The sequence below is a fragment of the Biomphalaria glabrata genome, chromosome 7, assembly GCF_947242115.1.
Source record: "Biomphalaria glabrata chromosome 7, xgBioGlab47.1, whole genome shotgun sequence".
NCBI classification, from domain to species: domain Eukaryota; kingdom Metazoa; phylum Mollusca; class Gastropoda; family Planorbidae; genus Biomphalaria; species Biomphalaria glabrata.
Window position 1 is genome coordinate 37,730,136 of NC_074717.1, and position 21,046 is coordinate 37,751,181.

The 21,046-nt window shown below is 37.4% G+C and overlaps 1 protein-coding gene across 1 annotated transcript in view; it reads right to left on the reverse strand.

Moving 5' to 3' along the window:
* The window catches only part of LOC106052307 (probable G-protein coupled receptor 158), a 347,724-nt gene that overhangs the window by 70,333 nt on the left and 256,345 nt on the right, over window positions 1-21,046 (reverse strand). Inside the window, exons 4-5 of the mRNA XM_056036255.1 lie at window positions 10,963-11,083; window positions 8,186-8,329 (exon numbers count right to left, since the gene is read on the reverse strand). Coding sequence (XP_055892230.1) covers window positions 8,186-8,329; window positions 10,963-11,083 — 265 coding nt within the window. The remainder of the gene's footprint in view (window positions 1-8,185; window positions 8,330-10,962; window positions 11,084-21,046) is intronic.

Here is a 21,046-nt window from a genome sequence, read left to right on the forward strand (position 1 = left end):
ATTAATCCCTTCAGGTCATTTTTATGTGGTCCTTTTGCAGCGGAAGTGTTTTAGGGGCTGTCTCGTAGTAGTTCTGGAATATTAAGAGATGTTTTTTTTTATTAAATTACTGTTATAAGATGCAGAGACAGAAAGGAGTTTACTCTTTTTTTGCAAACTTTTTCTCTCATTCTCTCTCCAGCTCCTCTCAGATCTTTGACACCCCCCCCTCTTTCCCTATATCTCTCTCTCTTTCTCCCCCCCCCCTTGTCTCTCTCTCTGGCTTTTAACCAGCATTGTTAAATTGGGGAGTGTGATATTTCACCTTTCTTCGTCTATGGCTTTCTCTCTAGCTCACTTACTCAGCAGTAATTATTCTTTTAAAAACTGTGCGAGAGACATGGGCGTATCCTCTATCCCCCGACATATTCTCCCATCTAGTTGTATACAATCTTAAATAGTGGGGGAGGGAAGTCAATACCCTTCTTTCTTTTTAACTTTATGTAGCCTTTCTCTCTTTCTCTCTCTCTCTCTCCTTTGATTTCCCCTCTCTTTCTCTCTCTCCTTTGATTTCCCCTCTCTTTCTCTCTATCTCCCTCCTTTGATTTCTTCTCTCTCTCTCTCCTTCTTTCTCTCTATTTGTTCTTTCTCCCTTTCTTTTTCTCTTTGTTTCTCTTTCATTTTTTCTATCTCCATTTCTACATTTCCTTCTCTGTCTTTATCTCCCTCTCTCTCTTCATTCTCTTCCCCCTCTCCCTATCTCTCCCTCGCTCTTTCCCTTTCTCTCTCTTTCTCTCTATCCCAATCACACTCTCTCTCCCTCTCTCTCTCCCCCCTCTCACTCGCTTGCCCTTCCTCTTTTGCTCTTTCTCTTTAGCTCTCTCCCTCTCTATTTCTATAATTCTCTCCCTCTCTCTTTCTCTCTCCCTCTCTCTCTCTACCTCTCTATCTCTCTCAGTATCCTTAACTCTGAGCTAATAGAATTATGTTTTATCTCATCCTATGCATGGATCGATTTTTTTTCATCATTTTTTCCCCTCTAGATTGTTTTTGACTTGTTTTTTTTTTTTGATCTCGCAGAAGTAAATCCAATTTTCGCCTTTAGGGAGCCATGTTGCTAGAATTAAATAAAAAAACAAAGTCTAGGGATATCTTGGAAGGCGTGAATGTTCCACACATTGACTTGTGAGTGTGGCAGCGCGCTCGTGTGTGTGTGTTTGTGTGTCTGCTCGCGAGCGTTTTGTACTGAATCGGAGCATTAGCCTGCATCTATCTCAGCGCGTATTTGACGTCATTTCAATCTCTTGGCTAGACAATCTCTTCCGGTAACAGTTCTGTCGTCATCAACTCACGTGACGTTGTCTTTTATGAGGACACGGGCATATATTTAATATATGATTAAAATGTTTAATTAGTACATTACATTTTAAACAAGATGTTTGAAAATTTCTATCGCTGTCAAGCAAGTTCCACAAAAGTGAAGGTCATAACTATTTGGGTCATGCTGTATTATTATGGAGATATTTGTTTATACATTGTTAATTATTCATGTTCGTTCTACAAACCTATTGCGTTCCGTCAGATTCTATAGCGTCTCATTCAAGATGCCAATTCTTTTTTCTTCAGTTTAAATTAAAGTCTGACGTGATCTTATATTTGATTCTGACGTCTTTCATATATGTCTGGCAATCTTTCGGTCAGTTTGACATATGGAACGCGACGGCTGCGCCGTAACACAGAAGTGAAACTTCCGAACTGTGAGGCATGTCGGGAGAAGTTAGCTTCAGCTTCCGCCACAGAAAGTATTCAAGGCGGCCGTAGAATGAAAGAACACTCTAATATTTATAATTCTTGAAATAATTTTTTCATTCTTTTCTTACCGAATCAGACCCAGACATAACAGTGTTCGAAGTGTGTCCGACGTAGTAGCCTCGAGCTTTGTCGTTTATTTATTTGCTAAGAGATGCATTCTTGTGTCGATACAACGATATCAGTGTGTGTGTGTAAATGTGTTTGTGTGTGTATGTCAGTACAGAGCGACTGTGTGTGTGTAAGTAGATCTATGTGTGTGCATTCTTGTGTCGATACAACGATATCAGAATGTAACAGTGTTTCATGTCTCGCATCGTGTGTGTAAATGTGTTTGTGTGTGTATGTCAGTACAGAGTGACTGTGTGTGTGTAAGTAGATCTCTGTGTATACTATGTTCGTTCAGGAATAAAAAGTACTTTCCCTTCAAAGAAAAAGAAACAAGATTTAACAATTAAAAAAAAATGTATTGTGAAGTCTAGTCTATTCTTAATTACCTTTAAAAGATTAAAAAAACCAGTGTAAGTGTGCGGCGTGTCACGACCAGACTAGAGGCTCTCGAGTATTGCATTATGCAAGAGAAGAAACGAAACGACAATAGATCATCTCTTAGAAATAATGAGATGAAGCCTGGGCATTAGCTATGCTCGGAACAATGGCGCCCACTTTGCGGTCCCCCTCTCCACGCAGGTGATTTGTCCAAAGCGACAGGAAGCTCAGATACAGTTTGGGATCAGCAATGCTGCAGTTTTTGCCTGGGTGTAGAACTATTCTTTAAGCTGCCTGGGTGTTACTCGCTCATGATTTTTCCTCAGGATTGAATCCCAAAGCCTTTCACAATTTTGGTTATATAGCCGCAAGGCAGAAGAAGTTAAGATTCAGTTTTTCTTTTTCTAAATTGGTTGCCAGCCAAGAGGCTAACGTGCCTTCTCCGCCCTGAAATGTACAATGGTTTATTGACGAGACAGGAGTGTCGGCAACAACGGAAGGGTAATTATAGAAGGGGCAGAAACTTCATTGCTGCAATGGGTTTACATTTAAACTGGTCTCTAAGCTGAGGAAGACAAAGACATTACATCTTATAAGTCAACACCCAGACAAGCGCTTCTTTCACATGTGATCTAGGAAGACAAGATTTCATCTCTGTAGCCACAAAAGACTTGCGTCACAACATGAGCCATAGACGTTCTACAACTGAAGGTGGTCAACACTTTGCAGAAGTCACGGGCTAAACGTGCGTTTGTTTGCAGGTCAAACGTTGCATTGAAGGTCAAGAAAAAAATATTTCCGGCCAACAGAATTAAGATATACGCCACAGCTATTTTACCATTTTAACAAAATGAGGCTAGGTTATTAGCTAATGAGTTATTACATTTATTATATTTCGATTATGATATAATAATGAAAATTTAATAATTTCTATAAGATCAATAATATTGTACCATCGATTCCAATCATTTTCAATAAAATATAACGAACAGCAGTTATAGAATTGCAATTACACATAAAGATAAAAGCCTTTGAGTTGTTTGAAGAAATTATAAAATAAAAGTATTAAATACTCCTATGTGTATATAGTGTCCGATCACATAGAAAGTGTCATTCAAGTCTGGTTACATGAATAGTGTTATTCAAGATGGGAAGCGTGGTCGAGAGGCCAAGTACGCTTGTTCTTGGCTTGGCTACCTAAGTTGGGGGCTCGAGGTTCGACATCCTACTGGAGCAGAGTTGTGTTTACTGAGCGCCTTAAGGCAGCATGGAAATACCTTCTCCCAGATACCCCCCCCCCCCAACTGGTCCACAAATGAGATTGGACCAAAGCGCTCTGAGCATGCTATAAGCATGAAAGAAGCGCTATATAAAAGCTATAATTATTATTATTATTATTATTATTATTATTATTATTATTCCAGCGATAGTGTTATTCAAGATGAATTCAAAATTGATTTTAGTGAAAGTGTGATTCTATAGTCAATCATATCAAATTTCTGCAGCCAGCGCCAAAAATAAAACTGTGACATAGTTTTCCCGCCATTAAAAGGGACAATGGTTGATCGAACATTTCTGGGATACGTTGTGCTATAAATAGAAGGACGGACGTTCCGGTCAGCCCTGTGGTTACTGTGTGGCCATTGATTGCAATAAAGTTTCTAAGTGCTAAGCCTTACTTGACCCTACAAGTACTGGTTTGTGTAATAGTTAACCCTTTAATTACGGGTCCAATAAAATGCCTGTCCGATAATCTCCCTTGTAGAGCATTGGCTCATGTGTTTCTCTACATTTTACTATCCATTTTCTTTACAGGCTGAATCTAATCTTTGATTATTTCCCTTTCGTTTCTCAACTTATTATTATTATTATTATTTTGTAAAATGAACTCATTTTCATTCGCCTGCACTACCAGGATCGCGCTTACTTAAAGGGAAACAACATTCACTGTAGTCTTATGAAGTGTTCATTGAGAAATGTTCTGGTGATGTGGCAGGTCTGCAACAGATCTTCAAAGTCAGTTGTAATCACTCTTTCAGTTGATATTACAATAGAATATATTATTTACTTAAGAATAAGTACACCTCATTTAAACAAGAAATTATTTTTATAAAGTATTTTCTTTTAAATAAAACAAAGAAGGGAATAATATAGGCTGTAACAATCGCCTTCCTTCTGTAGAAGCTCAGTTTCACAGTCAGGTATATGATACAGTACAAAAGTAAAGTTGCCCTTTCAGAACTTGCGATCTATAGAGCAGATGATGTAAAAGGTCATCTGTTTCTGTGGCTCAAGGTTAACGAGGGTGCCATGTGGCCAGCAAAGCGACCAACCGCCTTTACTTTTCCCCAACTAATGTCAGGTACCGATTAGAGCTGGGTGGACGAAATTAAAAATTTCAGTCTTCACCAGGTGTCGAACCCGGGACCCTCCGCGCATCCCAGGAAAATGATTCTTTCATCTAAATCTATGAGAACTACCAGATTAGATTAACGAAAGGCCTGGAAGATTTCTTTGAAATGTGATATTTGAATAGCTCAAATAGATTAAAGATAAACAGCACTGACACGTGTATCATGCTTATGATAGCGAGTGTATCCTTTGAAACGACAAACATATAACTAGAGTCAGCATATAGATCAATGATGGGAAACTACGGCCCGCGGGACAGCTCTGGCCCCCGGAAAGGTTTAATCCAGCCCACGACATGTTAAGTAATAAAAATGAAAAAAAAAATTCATTCACCATGTAAGAATTCAAGTTGTCTATACCTTGTGAACCATTGGAGAAATACTGCCACTTTTCATTTCTAGGCTTCACTTAAAGCTGGTGTCCTATTATTAGAATTTCATGAGTTCTCTAAATTAAATTTTTGCGTAAGTTTTTAGGACGCCCCTGAGTCCACCTAACTGTAATGGGTGCCAGACATTACTCGGAAAAAAGTAAAGGCGGTTGGTCTTTGTGTTGACCAAATGACACCCTCGTTAACCGTGGACCAAAGAAACCGATGACTGTATTTATTTTTTTATTTATTCATTCATGTATAATGAATAATTTTACCAAATTTCAACTTGATAATAGGAAGTGGGAGAAATAACATGTACAAAATATGTATCAGACAGTGAGACAGACGGACGTAGTGAGTAGATATAAGCTTTGTAATAAAACAATAAAAAAAGGGTAACACCACTCGTCGCCGAGTTAAATGGGCAGATAATAGTTTGATAAGGTAGTAGATGGGGCAGATTCATTGTTTTAAATCTCAACAATGATACAACATTCCACATTCAACGTTCAATACTCATTAAATATTTGAAGTTGAAACTTTGTAAAACTTTGTAAAATTATTCATTATCCACGAATGAATAAATAAAAAATAAATAACAAACCAATGAAATAGCTAATTAGTAGTAATAAATTACATTTTGTTTAAAATAGAAAATGGTAAATAAATCTTAAAGTATTGAAAAATATGGCTGTAACTGTGCAGTTCTTACCCTTACGTAATCATCTTCTTTTTTGAAGTAACACCTGTATTATATAAGATAATATTGCATAAAAAGGTCTTTAAAAAAAAAACAAGTAAACGAGTGTAATTAAAAGATCTGCTACACCGTGAAACTGATGAGGATCAGAATGTTCAAAGAATGGACGCTCATTGTGTTGAACTCAAAAAGAAACAAGAGTCTCCCACTCCTCTCCACATTTTCCATTCGCTTTTTGACTGCATCGCCATGTCACGTGTTCCATTTGAAGTGACATGACAAAGTGGATTAGCATCCGAGGGGACAGGCTGGGATGGATCTCTGCAATGGATCATGGCCATCGGGTTGCTATATCAAGAGCAGCTGGCCGGCGTCTCAATAGAAATAGCTTCCAAAATTATTTTTAAAAAATTGCACAAAGAAAAGGTTATCCTGAATATTTTTAATTTACTTAAATAATTTTATACGTAAATAGTATAGATAGTTGGTATGTATTTAAAAGACTTTTCGCGTTATTAAAGATGGGAAAAAACATTTATAATAATGAATACTTGCATTCTATCTACATATACATTTTAGCCTTCTCTTTATGGGGAAAAGCTGTTATTCGTTTTGTGTAGTGTGTCTGTCCGTCTGTCACGTTAAGATGTTAAGACTCAAGGAGTTATGGCTTCTGAAAACGAACGAACCGTATGGTTTCTAAAATAAATTATGCAAGCCGTTTTTCCCCTTAAAAATAAGCGACTTTTTAAAACAATACCTAATTGTAGGGGAGATAATATTAAGGAAAGGCAAATCGTATTACATATTTTAAAGTGGCATTTAGTGATATGGTTCTCTCAATGAAAAAGGAAATACATAAAGAAAAGTGAATAGCTTACTTTTTAATGTGGTAAAGAATATAATAAATAATCTTTATCGTATTGAACGTTATACGTCTGAAACTCTTTACGTTATATCAGATGGTACTGTTTTGAAGACATTAAACCCTTACCCCCCCCCCCCCCCGGACCTTAACAAAGATATTATGGGATATCTAAAAGAAGGTAAAACGTTTCTAGACGTTACTTCTGGGATAAAGTTGAAACTAGACAATTATTTATTAGTACCTAACAAAACATGCATCAATTTAAAAATTAACAATCAATCAATTAATTATTTGTAATAATTTGTTTTTGACATCGAATATGGGAAATAACTTCATCATTATGGAGAAATATAACTGTAAGTGCGGAGTTCTTCTCCGTTGTTGTTTTTTTTTAAAAGGATATTTTACAAAATATCTTCCTTGCTTTAGTATTCATTTTGAACTAGTAAATTGCATCCGTATTGAAATAGACATGGTGGTCTAAAACCAAAATTATGTAAAATAGTAAAAAGAGACGAAATTCACTAAGTACTTTTGTTTGCATTGCCGCTGTTGTTTCTCATTGGCTTGTATAACAGTGTACTGAATGCAGGTGTGTGTATCAAAAACAAAGGGGGGGGGGAGGAATCACATCCATGATTTTGGAACATTCCCTTAGCACCCTAACTACACATCAATCATGTCAGGAGCAGGCTTCAAATAGATCCATTACAAGCTTGTTTGAAATGAGTCAACTTCGAAACAAACTTCAGTAGCAGAGAAAAGAAAAATAACAACGTAGGCATTAAAGAAGGACATTTTTTTTTCTAGCCTAGACCAACAGTTTAAAACAAAAGTTTATTTATAGAACGAAGTAAACAATTCGCTTGATGTGAAAGTTGTGGCCACATTTTTATAAGATAATGGTAAATCACTCTAACATTAACAAACTCCAGTAACGACACACTCCTAGACTGACACACTTCTAGATTGACACACTTTTAGATTGATACACTTCTAGATTGGCACACTTCTAGATTGACACATTTCTAGATTGGCACACTTCTAGATTGACACACTTCTGGATTGACACACTTCTGGATTGGCACACTTCTGGATTGGCACACTTCTAGATTGGCACACTTCTAGATTGACACACTTCGACATCAAAACTCTTTTAGATTAACACACTTCTACACTGACACACTTCTACATCGACACACTTCTACACTGACACACTTCTACATCGACACACTTCTACATTGACACACTTCTACATCGACACACTTCTACATTGACACACTTCTACATTGACACACTTCTACATTGACACACTTCTACATCGACACACTTCTACATTGACACACTTCTACATTGACACACTTCTACATTGACACACTTCTACATTGACACACTTCAAAATTGACACACTTCTACATTGACACACTCTTAGATTGGCGCGCTTCTACTCTGACACACTTGGCCATTGACACTAATCTTACAATGACACACCCCTACAAAGACACCCCCCCTCCCAGATGGACACAGCACACATGACATCACAGAATCTACTCACCTTTCTCTTCTTCTCATTCTCATCCTCCACGTCTGTACCTTTGAAATATTTCTCACTGGACTCCAGGTACGGGAAGTAGAAGCCTGGCTTGCAGACACACTTGTAGGAGCCTCGCCGGAACCCCAGGCCCGGAATGTGCTCACACTGAAACAACAAAGTGTCGATCATTGGTAACCTGGACAAATACAATCTGATGGTTAGGGGGTTAGCGCCTTGACAAGTCAACACGCTGGCTTTGGTTCAACACGCCCAGCCGCCACCGCGGTCGTACATGAATTTTGTCTTATTATGACTTATCCTCGACCAAAGATCATCTTCTGAGGTTGGCCATAATAGCGGCCAACAAATGTGATTACTAAGTCTTAAACCAAGTATCCAGATGGACAGCAGTAGACATCTAGGCTCGGAGTTTAAACTGATTAGCATCATTAGAATTGGCTAAAACAAAAAACTAAGTCAATTTCTGGTACTTCCGAGACCGAGAATCGTAAAAGACAAAAAAAAATCAGTGTACACCAATTATCAGATGTACACCAATTATCAGATGTACACCAATTATCAGATGTACACCATTTATCACATGTAAACCAATTATCAGTATTGAGATATGTGGCAAAAATTGTGCGGTTCTTCTCATTACATAAGCTTTGTTTTTAAAGTATTTTTTAAAAATTTTCCTTGTACTATTACTTGATTTTAATTCAAATAGGCTTTTGTTTACTTTAGAAAACTAATAGCCCACAAACACTATCAATTACATTGAACAGTCTTGTAAAAAAAACACACTCTTAGTCTTAAATCTTAAACCAATTTCCTCTGACCCCTACTATAAAGCCCCCACCCCGCTCCTACGGTCTGTCAGTTCCACTCCTTCCTCTATGAGATCATTTAACGGGCAGTCGGTGACGGAAGACCCCCAGCACGGAGGAGACAATTGTAATTTAGTTCTTATTGGGAAAGCTTCACCAACAAAGCACTGGCAGAACGCCAGCCTCCTAATGGAAACTCAGCGAAGCAGACTGGAACTGAAAGTGCTCATCAATTGTGGGCCCTCATTATGGTGTCACCTCTGACTGACTTGAGTTAAAGACGAACCAGAAGATGTCCATTTGCCGCTGACATTGTATCTCCCTCCTCCAGGAAACGACTTGATGTACGACTCTTAGAAGAAGCAATTTAAAAAAAAAAAGATTTCGTAATTTTTTCGTCGTTAGTTAAAGTGACTGGAAGGGCGGGCGGAGCCCCAACACCTCACACCACGAACGTTTATTGGTGGGGGACAGTACCTGCAGCGCCCACCAAAGACTCAGAAATCACCCGAGACGAAATCGAAAATTCAACATGCGAGATGGTGTCTGGAGATTTCTTTCTTCAGGTGCTTCTTAAAGGAGAGTAGTGGCCTGAATGTCACATCACGTACTACTGTATTGGTTTGTCTTTAGAAACTTCTGGTGTCAGAAGGAGATGGATTCATTTTGTCCGTGACAATTTGTGAAACAAGGCGCGAGTCCGTCTCTTCATTGGAGTAGGGAGAGATAGGAGATACAAATATAGAATTACACAGAGAAGTTCTCGCTGTTGAAAAGTATTGATAAGTATTGATAAATATTGATAAGTATTGATAAGTATTGATAAGTAAATGTATCTTGGTAGATAGTATTTAGGAACTGTTGAGCTAAAGAAAACCAGATTTTTTTATGTGTGCGTGGGGGGGGGGGGGGGGAGAGGAAGGCGTGATAAGAATAGTACTTGACCATTCTTAAAGCCCCCCAAACTCCAGAAATATTTATTAGAAATAACTAATGTATCTAAGAATGCATGCTTGCCAGTTTGTTCGAAACATAAGACAATGCAGTTACCTAAAGATAATGCTGTCACATTGTCGAAATGAGACAATGAAACAACACTGAAAAGTTCTACTTTGGCCTTTAAGATGGTCAAACATTTTATTCTCGGACAGGTATGCCCATTCTACGGTCCGAGGGCCATATATTTGTCCCGTGACGCGGTTTATTCCGGCCCCTCGTTGAATAATGATGCTTGGTGCCAAAATTAGACTCGACCATTTTTTGAGGTAACTTGGCCCGAAACACATGGGTCGAAAATGAATACGACTTCTAGGTAGGTCTCCCAGGTCGAAAATGAATACGACTTCTAGGTAGGTCTCCCAGGTCGAAAATAAAAAAAGGGCCGCTTAAGTTGTATGGATAAGGATGGTCCCCTCAAGTATGGCCGGTTGGTCGAAATGAAGATGACCCTATCAGGTATGGCCGCTTGGTCGAAATGAAGATGGCCCCATCAGGTATGGCCCAGATTTTTAAAAAAGGAATACGACCATCAGTCCGAAAAACGTTTGGCACAACTGATCTAGGGCAAGGTGTAATTTAAATGTCTACCTATAGTCTAGGTCAGAAAGTGTTGATTACTCAAATCTTTCCTTGGAATATGTTTTCTAAACACTCTTTATTTGATAGAAACAGAGTCAGTAGCTTTTAACAATGATGAACTAACGGCAATGTCTTCAATGGCGAAGATTAAGGATGATCTCTGACAACGCAAAGCAAGTGTTTAATAAGAATATCAATGTATTAAAAGCTGATTTCTTATTTGTTGGTCTAAGTTTTTTAAAGTGAGGCTACGGGGGGAAATTGGGAAGATAATATTTCAGAGGTTCTCAACTTCTACTTAACACTTAGTACAATGAACGTGATACAGCGGTGGGATGATAAAAGCAGAGTCCATTAAGACGTCTGCAGAAATGTAGATACTTTTCTTACCTGTGTTGTCTGGTGGCGACATTTGGACGAGTTGGCAAATACGTTCTCCTCTGCTGCATTTGTCCCTGGACACTGGTCAATGTCCACTTTCTGAAGGTCAATGTCGATACCACTGGTACCTCTGCGAATGAAAAAACAAATACCAACATATTTTTATTCGGTCAGTGAGCAAGATCAGACATTACCTTCCATTATATCCCATTACATCGTATACATCCAATTACATCCCATTACATCGCACTACCTCCCATTATATCAAATAGCCTCTAATTACATCGCATTATATCCCATTACTTCGCATTACATCGCACTACCTCCCTTTACATTACAGTTACACTCCATTACACCAAGGGCAAAACATAGAGTTCATGAATACTGGAGAGTTTCATCCATGAAAGCCAATTCATAAATAGCAAGCTTTTTTGGGGGGTTTCCGGTGTACAGAAGATGAATAAATTCCGTGCAGTTCTTAGCATGTGCTGACTTCTAGGTTGTCTTTTCGTTTGTAGCTCTTATTTAGTTGGCAACTTTCAAGTTTCATTTAGCGTCCTTGACATTGATTAGTTTCAATGCCCTATAACAGTTTATATTTATTTTTTTATTTTACATATTTTTTTTTATGTGGCTTTTTTTTTGGATGTTTGGGCAACTTTTTTTTGTGTCGGGCAACTTTTGTTTTGGATGTTTGGGCAACTTTTTTTTGTGTCGGGCAACTTTTGTTTTGGATGTTTGGGCAACTTTTGTTTTGTTGTTTGGGCAACTTTTTTTTTTGTGTCGGGCAACTTTTGTTTTGTTGTTTGGGCAACTTTTTTTTTTGTGTCGGGCAATTTTCGTTTTGTTGTTTGGGCAACTTTTTGTGGTGTGACAACTTTTGTAGTTTGGGCAACTTTTTGTGGTGTGACAACTTTTGTAGTTTGGGCAACTTTTTGTGGGGCGACTTTTGTTTTTTAAACAACTTTTTTCTGTGGGGTAACTTTTGTTATTTGGGCAACTTTTTTTCTGGGGCAACTTTTGCTGCTTAGATATTATGTTCAGTCGGTTCTACATTGAATTATGTTGCCTAAATATATAATTTCTGTTTTGATCTAGGTTACATGTCAGGTCGCACTACACAGTCCCTTCAGTCACGTGATGCATGACATAGGTTTAAATATTGTACTGTTTTCAAGAATTATTCAATAAATTATTTTAATTTCTTTTTTTTTTTTTTTTTCGGACTTGTCTTGCGGATCACATATTGCATGACTTCCTGTCATCATTTGGGGAAGAACAGCTGGGAGACAACTGCGTTATTCTCCATGAAATTTATCAGGTTGTTCCCCCTCATTCAGCCCCTTTCCTCCCCCCAACACTCCACCAAAATCATTCAAATGTGTTTTTTTTGGTTGTTGGCCTGAAGAAGTTTGTTTGTCATAGTGACATAAAGTACTAAAAAGAAAAAAAAATCTAGAGTGCAGGAAAAAAAAACACAAAACAATCAAGAACAGTGGACAAGGAAAGGAAACTGGTCTATTGACTGTCTCAGTCGCCATGGGAACGCGCGATCCAATTAGCTACAATCATGAAAAAACAATCATGTTTGATTGGACTGGTCATTGAGTGTATCGATGATTGTGATAAATAAAGTAAGATCTTAAGGGATGTGTGTGTGTGTGTGCACGCTAGATTTGAGAGCAGACGATTTACTGATTGTGTGTGTGTGTTTGTATAAGTGTAACGTTACGGGGGTAGGCCTAACTAGTCAACACAAATGATAAAAGTGTCAATAAAGTTGGTACAAATATCTTGGACTGAAACAACGTGTGCTGAATGATAGGTGTCGTGTCATGACTAGTGGCCCTAAAGATTCTAAACACATACAGTGACACACATTTAAGTGAAATCTACGTATTTACAAAGACATCTACATATCTAAAAAGACATCCACATATTTATAGTAGAATTTACATTTTTACTGTGAAATAAACATATTTACGGTGACATCTACTTATTTACAATGGCACATGCATAATTATAGTGACATCTACATACTTACAACGGCCTACATTTACAGTGACATACATTTACGGTGACATCTGCATACTGACAGTCACATAAATTGATAGTTTTATTGTGTATGTGTGTGTGGCGGAAACTGAACTTTGTGGTTTTGGTGTGAACGTAGGTTGCTGTCGCGGTGAACAGTTGAGAATGGACACAAATGAACCGGCTTTCCATTCTTAAACTTGTTATTTTGAAGAGCTACATGTCTACAAGCTTCTCGTAACATCAATGATCAGACATGAGGCGAGAATCACAGTGGATCTCAATTCGTTAGTAACGTGACCCCTGGGTTTACAATTCAATCTGTCTTACTGTTGAACTTTAAGGGCAGTGCAAGAGTACAACTTGTAACCTGGTGATGCATTAAGATAAAGTCAGTCTTAGAATACTCCATCAATAACAGCAATATTAAATCTAGAACCTTTTTTATTTTAAGCAAGGAGGGTTTTTCTTTGGGGGGGAGGGGGGGATAGAATCTAATGGAGCAAAGGTGGCCTAGAAGGCGGGGGTGTTACTAGCTATCAATAAATCACCTGTAGACAAAACAGATCGACTATAATGTCTAAGTCAAGGTTCTTAAGTAAACCATGAATATCCTAAACCTTGAGTAAACATCATCGGCGTAACTGAGAGAGAGAGAGAGGTTCTGGGCTCAAACTCTTTCAAAATACTATTTTTTTTTAAAAAAGGGGAGGGGGAGAGAAATCTTGTGACAGCAGTATTGGTTTAGTTTTTGGATTTTTTTTTGTGAAGTTCGATTACCTTTTGCTCCTTGTGTAGTGAAAAGGGGGGGGGGGAGGGTTGTGGCTTAATTAAATGTTTATGTTCTCTTTCTGTTTATTGTTAACCAATAATAATAATAATCATCTTTATTGTCCGTATGGAAATTTGTCTTACAATTTGTGCATTACACCAAACAAAAAACATTATAACTATAAGTAACCAAAGTGTACATTCACACCAGACTCTCTCATAATTTACATGTGACAAAGTTTATATCAGATTGTTCTTATTTAATGATTTGATTGCCAGGGGAACAAAAGAGTGTTTGTGTCTGTTTGTCTTTGCTATCGGTGTCTTATAACTCTTTTGTGATGGTAAAATCACAAAATCCTGACACAAAGGGTGATTCTTTATTTCGAGGATCTATACATTTGTGCTGTAGATGTTTGTCTCAAACAATAGTTAATATAATTAAATTTATGTCTTTTTTCAGGTGAAGAGGAGTAGGAAACTAATAGACTTCATATCATGTAACTTTCTTGTCAATTCTTCGGGTTCAAATCTCAAATTTTCTTTAATGATTGAGCAAACTGACGAAATCAAAATTCTTCAAATACAATGAAATAAATAAGTAAAGGTATATAGTGAACTAACATTTCTAATATTGGCATAACCAATGTTAAGAAGGACTTTGGTTTTTATGTTCTTATAAAACAAAATATCTCTAACGCTTAGCTTGATTTTTTTTATAAGGCCATCAATATAGAGTTTACTAAAACAGTACAATTTCTATCCTTTCTTTAGGAAAGTCGATTTTGTTGCTTTGGTTTTGACATTCACTATCAAACAAGTAACATTCACTATCAAACAAGTAACATTCACTGTCAAACAAGTAACATTCACTATCAAACAAGTAACATTCACTATCAAACAAGTAACATTCACTATCAAACAAGTAACATTACGTATTTTTCAATGTTGTTTATTTACTGGAAATAATTATTGAAGACGGAGATATCTGACAGCAGGTCCAAGAGAGCCGCGGGTGTTTCGGCCACCTGCGTACGAAATAAAAAAAAAAAGACAGTCCCCTTTTTTATCTAGGAAAAAAAAAAAATAATAATTATATTACGACTGTGTGCTATACACGGCACAAAAAAAAGTCATATGATTTAAATCCATTTTTTAGACTATTCCTTTTCCCCGGTGCCTTAGACCCGTCCGGTAATTTGAATGTACCGTACCCGGATTGAGCAGCATTGTTTCTACTGGAGTATATTTTCCAGAAAACAATACATAAGACAGACAACCCACAAGGTACACATGTTCCTCAGGTGTAAGCATGAACGAGGTTCTCAAACTTTAGGTCATTGTTCTGCCATGTAACTTGCTAGGATTCCGAGCCACAATCTAAATCTTCAGATATTCTCACTAGAAAGTCTTTTGTTATCTTGAGCTGCTTCCATCACATAGTTATACATTCTATTAATGATTGGAAGATTAATTTATAAATGTTTGGCTGTATGTAGCATCTTGGATTTGTAATGCGACGGTTAATGTACAATGCATATTCGTCCTAATTTTAGTTTTAAAACCCTTACATATTTAATTTCTAAACAACTTTGAAAGCTAAAAGATGCCGTCCACTCGAAGTTTCAATATATTATCTAGCTCTGAGAAGCGGGGTGGGTTTAAACCCGGGACGATCGTGACGAACAAGCGACAGCCCAGCGCTGGATATTGCACTACCATCTACTTTGTATTAATATTATAAAATGCGTTTTGAAATGTCATGCGATTACGTCACCAGTGCACTTACATTTGTTACCACCTCATAGTAGCAACATATGTATTTCAACAGCAGTGTAATATTAAAGAAAGCAATAACAATTGAACTAAAACAAATACAAACAAAGATTATCTAGCTGTGCACTTTCACATTGTTTATAAACTTGTCATTTTATTATTATTGTTATGCTATAAAAGAACGAGTATTCATTTTCTGGCGCAGCCAGAGTCGAGTTTTGTTATTTGGAAACAAAATTCATCGTAGTCCCTTTATTATTATTATTATAAAAACAAAAATGTTGGAATTTTGTACTGACAACTTAAGAGTTACCTTCCTTTGACAAATCTTATATGACATCAATTTGGTATTTTGTTCTTTGATAAATATACGAGAAGTATAATTTAATAACAATAAAAAGATCAAATAATGAATAAGATTTAACTTCTATAATAGCTATAATCTATCCACTCACAAGAGCCCGTTAGGCCCTATGTACTTTAGTGTATAATTTCTACGTAAAAAACATGGCTGACAAAGACCATAAATATAATCTTTTGCTTCATGTATTGTATTATATCAGGGGTTCTCAACCTGTGGATCGCGACCCACTTGGGGGTCGATTGACGATTTGCCAGGGGTCGCCTAAGACCATCGAAAATATGGATTGTTATTTGTCTATTATTCTATTGTTGTATGTGTGTGTGGGAGGCGGGTCATGGCAGAGTGGGGGATTGTAAAAAGGAGTCGCCGAGCTTAAAAAGTTGATTTCGTCTAGGAGACGTTCTTTTAACAATACCAGATTCTATATGAGTGCTTTATTATTTGTTTTAAAAATGGTGCATTTGTATGAAAATAAAAAAACTGTTTGCATATATTATTTTAAAAATACAAAATAAGGGGAAATCGTATTTTCAAAAGAGCTTTTATCTTTTGTGTTGAAGTAGTTTGGAAGACGGACAGAAAGGACGGATAGAAGAAATGAAGCGAAACAAAAAGATGTCCAATAATGAAGTCAAAACGATTACCACCGTCCTTAAGACTGCAATTATTCCGTCAAAGGGAGACTTCGGTGTTAACTTTATACACGGCAATTTTGTCTGTACAGATTTTGTTTACAATTTTGAATAATTGAAATAAGTTGTCACCTTAGAACGGTCTATAATGTACCGTTTTACCTTGCGGAATATGATAAGCGGTGCTCGGGGACAGGGGAAGGCGGGAATTTCTTTAAAGGTAAAAGAAGTTTCTGCTTGAAGCAACAATTGATTCCACATTTTTTCCTCACCAGCAACAAATTGCTGAACTCACAAATGTGAAGAAAGAAAATCCATTTTTTTTTTGTGTTGGACACCTCCTGTCTTACCAAAGTGCTGTCTGCAGATCTCTCGCTTTGTCTGTAAGCGGAAACTGTTCAAATTGACTAAGCGAGCATTTTCCCCCCTCTTTTCTCTCCCTTTTCACAGGGGCAGATAACCGTGTCAATTTTTTAATATTTTTTGTGTGTGTGTTATGTCGCTTTTATGCTTTGTGTTATCACGGTGGTCTGTCAAAACATCAGACACTAGAAAATCGAAAGTGCTTTTACCGACTTCCGGCAGTGGTGCACATGAACAAGGTTTAATTTACATATCAATAGATCGATACAACGACTGAATGTTGACTTCTTTTTTTTTTTCAATCGCTTACTGTGGTCTTAAAAGTAGGGCAGCAAGAAAGGGAGAGAATAATTTACCATAATGTTTCTTAAACTGGAGTTACTCCCCCTAAATGTATATGCAGAACTTAATATTTTATCACCAACGAAATAACTAGTTGTTGTTTTTTTTTTCTTGCTTTGTTAGCGCGTCTTCATGTTACAGCATGCCTAGCGCTTTGGTCTAATCGCTTTTGTGGACCAGTGGGAGGAGGCAGTATCAAGGAGAAGGTGCCAGAGCAATATTTAAACGCTCATTAAACGCAACTCAACTGAAGTCAGGAATCGAACTAGAGCCCACGTGATAGATAGCCAGGCGTTTTATACCAATCAGCCTCACAGCCCACGTACGTGAGAAAGGGGGGGCGCTTGGGGGATACATTTTAATATTTTGTTTTACACACAAACATCCACACCAAGTTTTTTACCTACCAGTCACAGCTGAAATGGACATTTAAAACCTTGTTTAAATATGAAGCATAGAGTACACGCCAAGCAGTCTTTTTTGGTGAGCTAAAAGGTGGTCGACATAACAGAGGTGCCCCACCGAAACGCTTTAAAGACCAGCTTAGGTGACATCTTGCCTTGGCTGACATAGAAGAGAGCACCTGGTTGCATGAGGCTTCAGAACGAGACAGCTGGAGGTCACTTACGAAGGCCGCGGGATACACATTTGAGACCGAAAGAAAATCTGTTGCCGAGGACAGACACAGACGGCGAAAATGAAAATCTTAATCGACCACCGGCGGACAATGGTTAAGCTCAGTGGCGTAGCAAGGTACCCGTGGGCCCGGGTTCAAGAACATGTTAATGGGCCCCCCCCCCCATATGACAAATATTTTGTGTGACAAAGAAATCCAGTAGTTTGTAGGTATCAGTACATTTTCTAAGAGACATTCCAATGCAAGTTCAATAACACATCTGACAGAATCATTTAAGACCATGTTGAAGTACTGTTTAGCACAGTGAACAGAATGCGCTAGTGGCTGCTTTTGTTGAAACAATACATCAAGGCTATTCAGTGGCGTAGCTAGGATGGCGGAAAGGGGGGTCCGAATTTGAAAATTCTCCCGGGCCCCCACTTGAAGGGTCTCTCAAATAAGTGCCCGAAATTTGTTTTACATTAAATATTAAATATTACGCCTTTATCTAATGTCATGATGTCGAATGTCAAAATGAAGGGGCCCCTAAAGAGCTCAATCCTGATGGGCTCCCAAATCCCTAGTTACGCCACTGAGGCTATTGTACTGTTCGCTTCACATTAAAAAAAAACATCTTTGCCTTACCATCGTATGTAGTTGAAATAAAGGTGGTGATATTTTAGTACTTAAGAGTATTTGTTCAGTGAATCCTGCAGACTTCTGGGTCTCACCAATATGAAAACCTACTAATGACTCTCTGACTGCAATTTCTTTGGGTAGAAAAAATAATGCTAATTTTATACATTTTTAATTCTATTTGAGTGCTGTCAACCATGAAAGAGAAAAAGGGCGCAGATTGGATCCTCTTTAGGTGCATTGCCCAACAGGTCTAGTATCTCGTTTTGAATCTGTGGGTTGAAGTAAAGGGTTGAGATTTTGTTTTCTTAAGAATGTATGTACCGCTAAACCGTTGTCGTTGTTACTTGTGTCACCAAAACTCTTCCCGATGACCACGAAATGAAAGGTTGTTGCATGCTAAAGTTAAAACTAACATTCACTAGGCGATGAATAACTTTCAGTCACTAATTGTCAACTTCTTCAATGTGCTCCTTGTTGACACCATCCACTTTTCTCAGTCGTTCATGTTGTCTGTCTGTTTGGCAAGCTTGTTGATAGAGTGATGTAATAATATATAGCAGGCCTATCTTTTTTTTTTTTGACGATACGTTTGGAAAACAAACAACATTGATGCTGTCTCAGGGTAGAAACTTGAGATCATCGGGACCATCTGAACGACTTTCCAGTGCACATACCAGACGACAAAGCAGCCATTCAAGTGAAAGACACTATTTCACGATAAATGTAATTATCGCTTTATCTTAAAAATGTGTGATAGGCCTATAAACCTCCTCCCTACAGTCACGATAGGTAGCACAAAAAGTCAACATCTTTAATGTTTCCCTAAGTAACAAACAGAATAGGATGTTTCTTTTTCTTGTTTCATGTTTGTTTAAAGCAGTGGTTCCCAAACTTTTTCGTCTCATAGACCCCTTGCCATGTTTTCTAGTTTTCGGTAGACTCCCTGTTTAACTTGCAAATTTATGGCAAATTCTTCAATATTTAACTATTTTCTAACTGTAGTGAGTTGAAGAGTGAACAAGTTATTTAACGCTACATATTACATACAAGTTTTCGCACAGATCAGTTTCACGTCTATTTCTTGATCTTTCACGTGTAGCTCAAACATTGAGTCCGCAGAGCTGCTTTCACTAACAGGAGAAGGGGCGAAGGCGAGTAACAGTTGTCTAAACCTGTAAGCTTCGATCAGGAAGGGTTCAGAAGGAAAATCGAATGCAAAACTCTGCTGCCATGCAACTATACCCAAACATGGGAAAGGTTTTGTGGGTTGACCCTGAGGAAAAATAAAAAGGCAACGACCATTAGGCAGTTTACAGCACACAACACCCTGTCAGAACCTGTGACGCCGCTGATCCCAAACTGTATATATTTCGTTTGCAAAGAATTATAAGAAGCTTTTAATTTTATAACTCATGCCACCGATGTGCCATTGAACTGTATTGTTGCTTAAAGAAATTATTTTATTAATATCAGATGTAGGTTTTTAAAACTACAAATGCTGGTAAAATCAATGTTTTATCTAGAGTGTTTTCCATATTTTTCTATAAGTAAAGAGATTATGATGATGAAAGAGATATTGTAAGACGCTCACAAACCATCAACTTCTCTTTATGATGTCGAAGAGAGATTTTCTGGGTCTATTCGGAACATAATCTTTCAGTGTTCGAAAGTTTTTCAAATCTGTATCTATTTTTGTCAGGGTGGCATTGTCTCAGATGATCCTCCAGCGTAATTAGTTTAGTATCGTCATAAAAAGTCACTTAGGCAAAGGAAGGAATGAACAATTTTAAATAAACAACGCTGTGCAATCTACATTTCTTTTTGTTAAACATTAGTTACATGTAGACAAAATTAAACTATTTAAATAAGTATTGAAATTAAATACAACAATTGTTTTTGCTTTTGAATAGCAGGATAAATATTTAAGACATTAACTAAGGTACAAATCATAAATTAGGTTATGAAATAATTACATTAATGGGCTGTAAAAAATATTTTAATCCACGACCTGTTTAAATGAAATATATTACCGTAGACCCCCGTAGACATCTCATAGACCCCTAATTTATTCTTTCACTTTCGTAGACCCCTTGGACGTCTTCGTAGACCCCTGGGGGTCTATATAGACCACTTTGGGAATCACTGGTTTAAAGTCTAAATCTACATTTCTGGTAATAGAAAAATGACCAAAAAAAAAAGACGATAGCTTAAAAAAAAAAAAAGAAAAAGCAGAAAAATGTAATATTATCAACGGTTTTATTAACATTGAGGGAGAAAAAAGAAACAATTGGTGCATGGGACCCAAATGTCACCATCAACGCACCGTCACCACATTACAATAAACCTGATGAAAGCAGTTCTTTACAAAGACTCTAGCTGAAAACACGGGTTAATGTTTGGAAGTTAATATAAAGTTTGATATGACGTTTAGTATAATTTAAGGAGACTTTTTAATTTTTAAACTATTTTTTTTTTACAAGATTACAGTGTAGTGCAGGCCACCATTGGTCATTTGTCATGGGACCAGGCGATATAAAATCCCCTCGCGCAATCCAG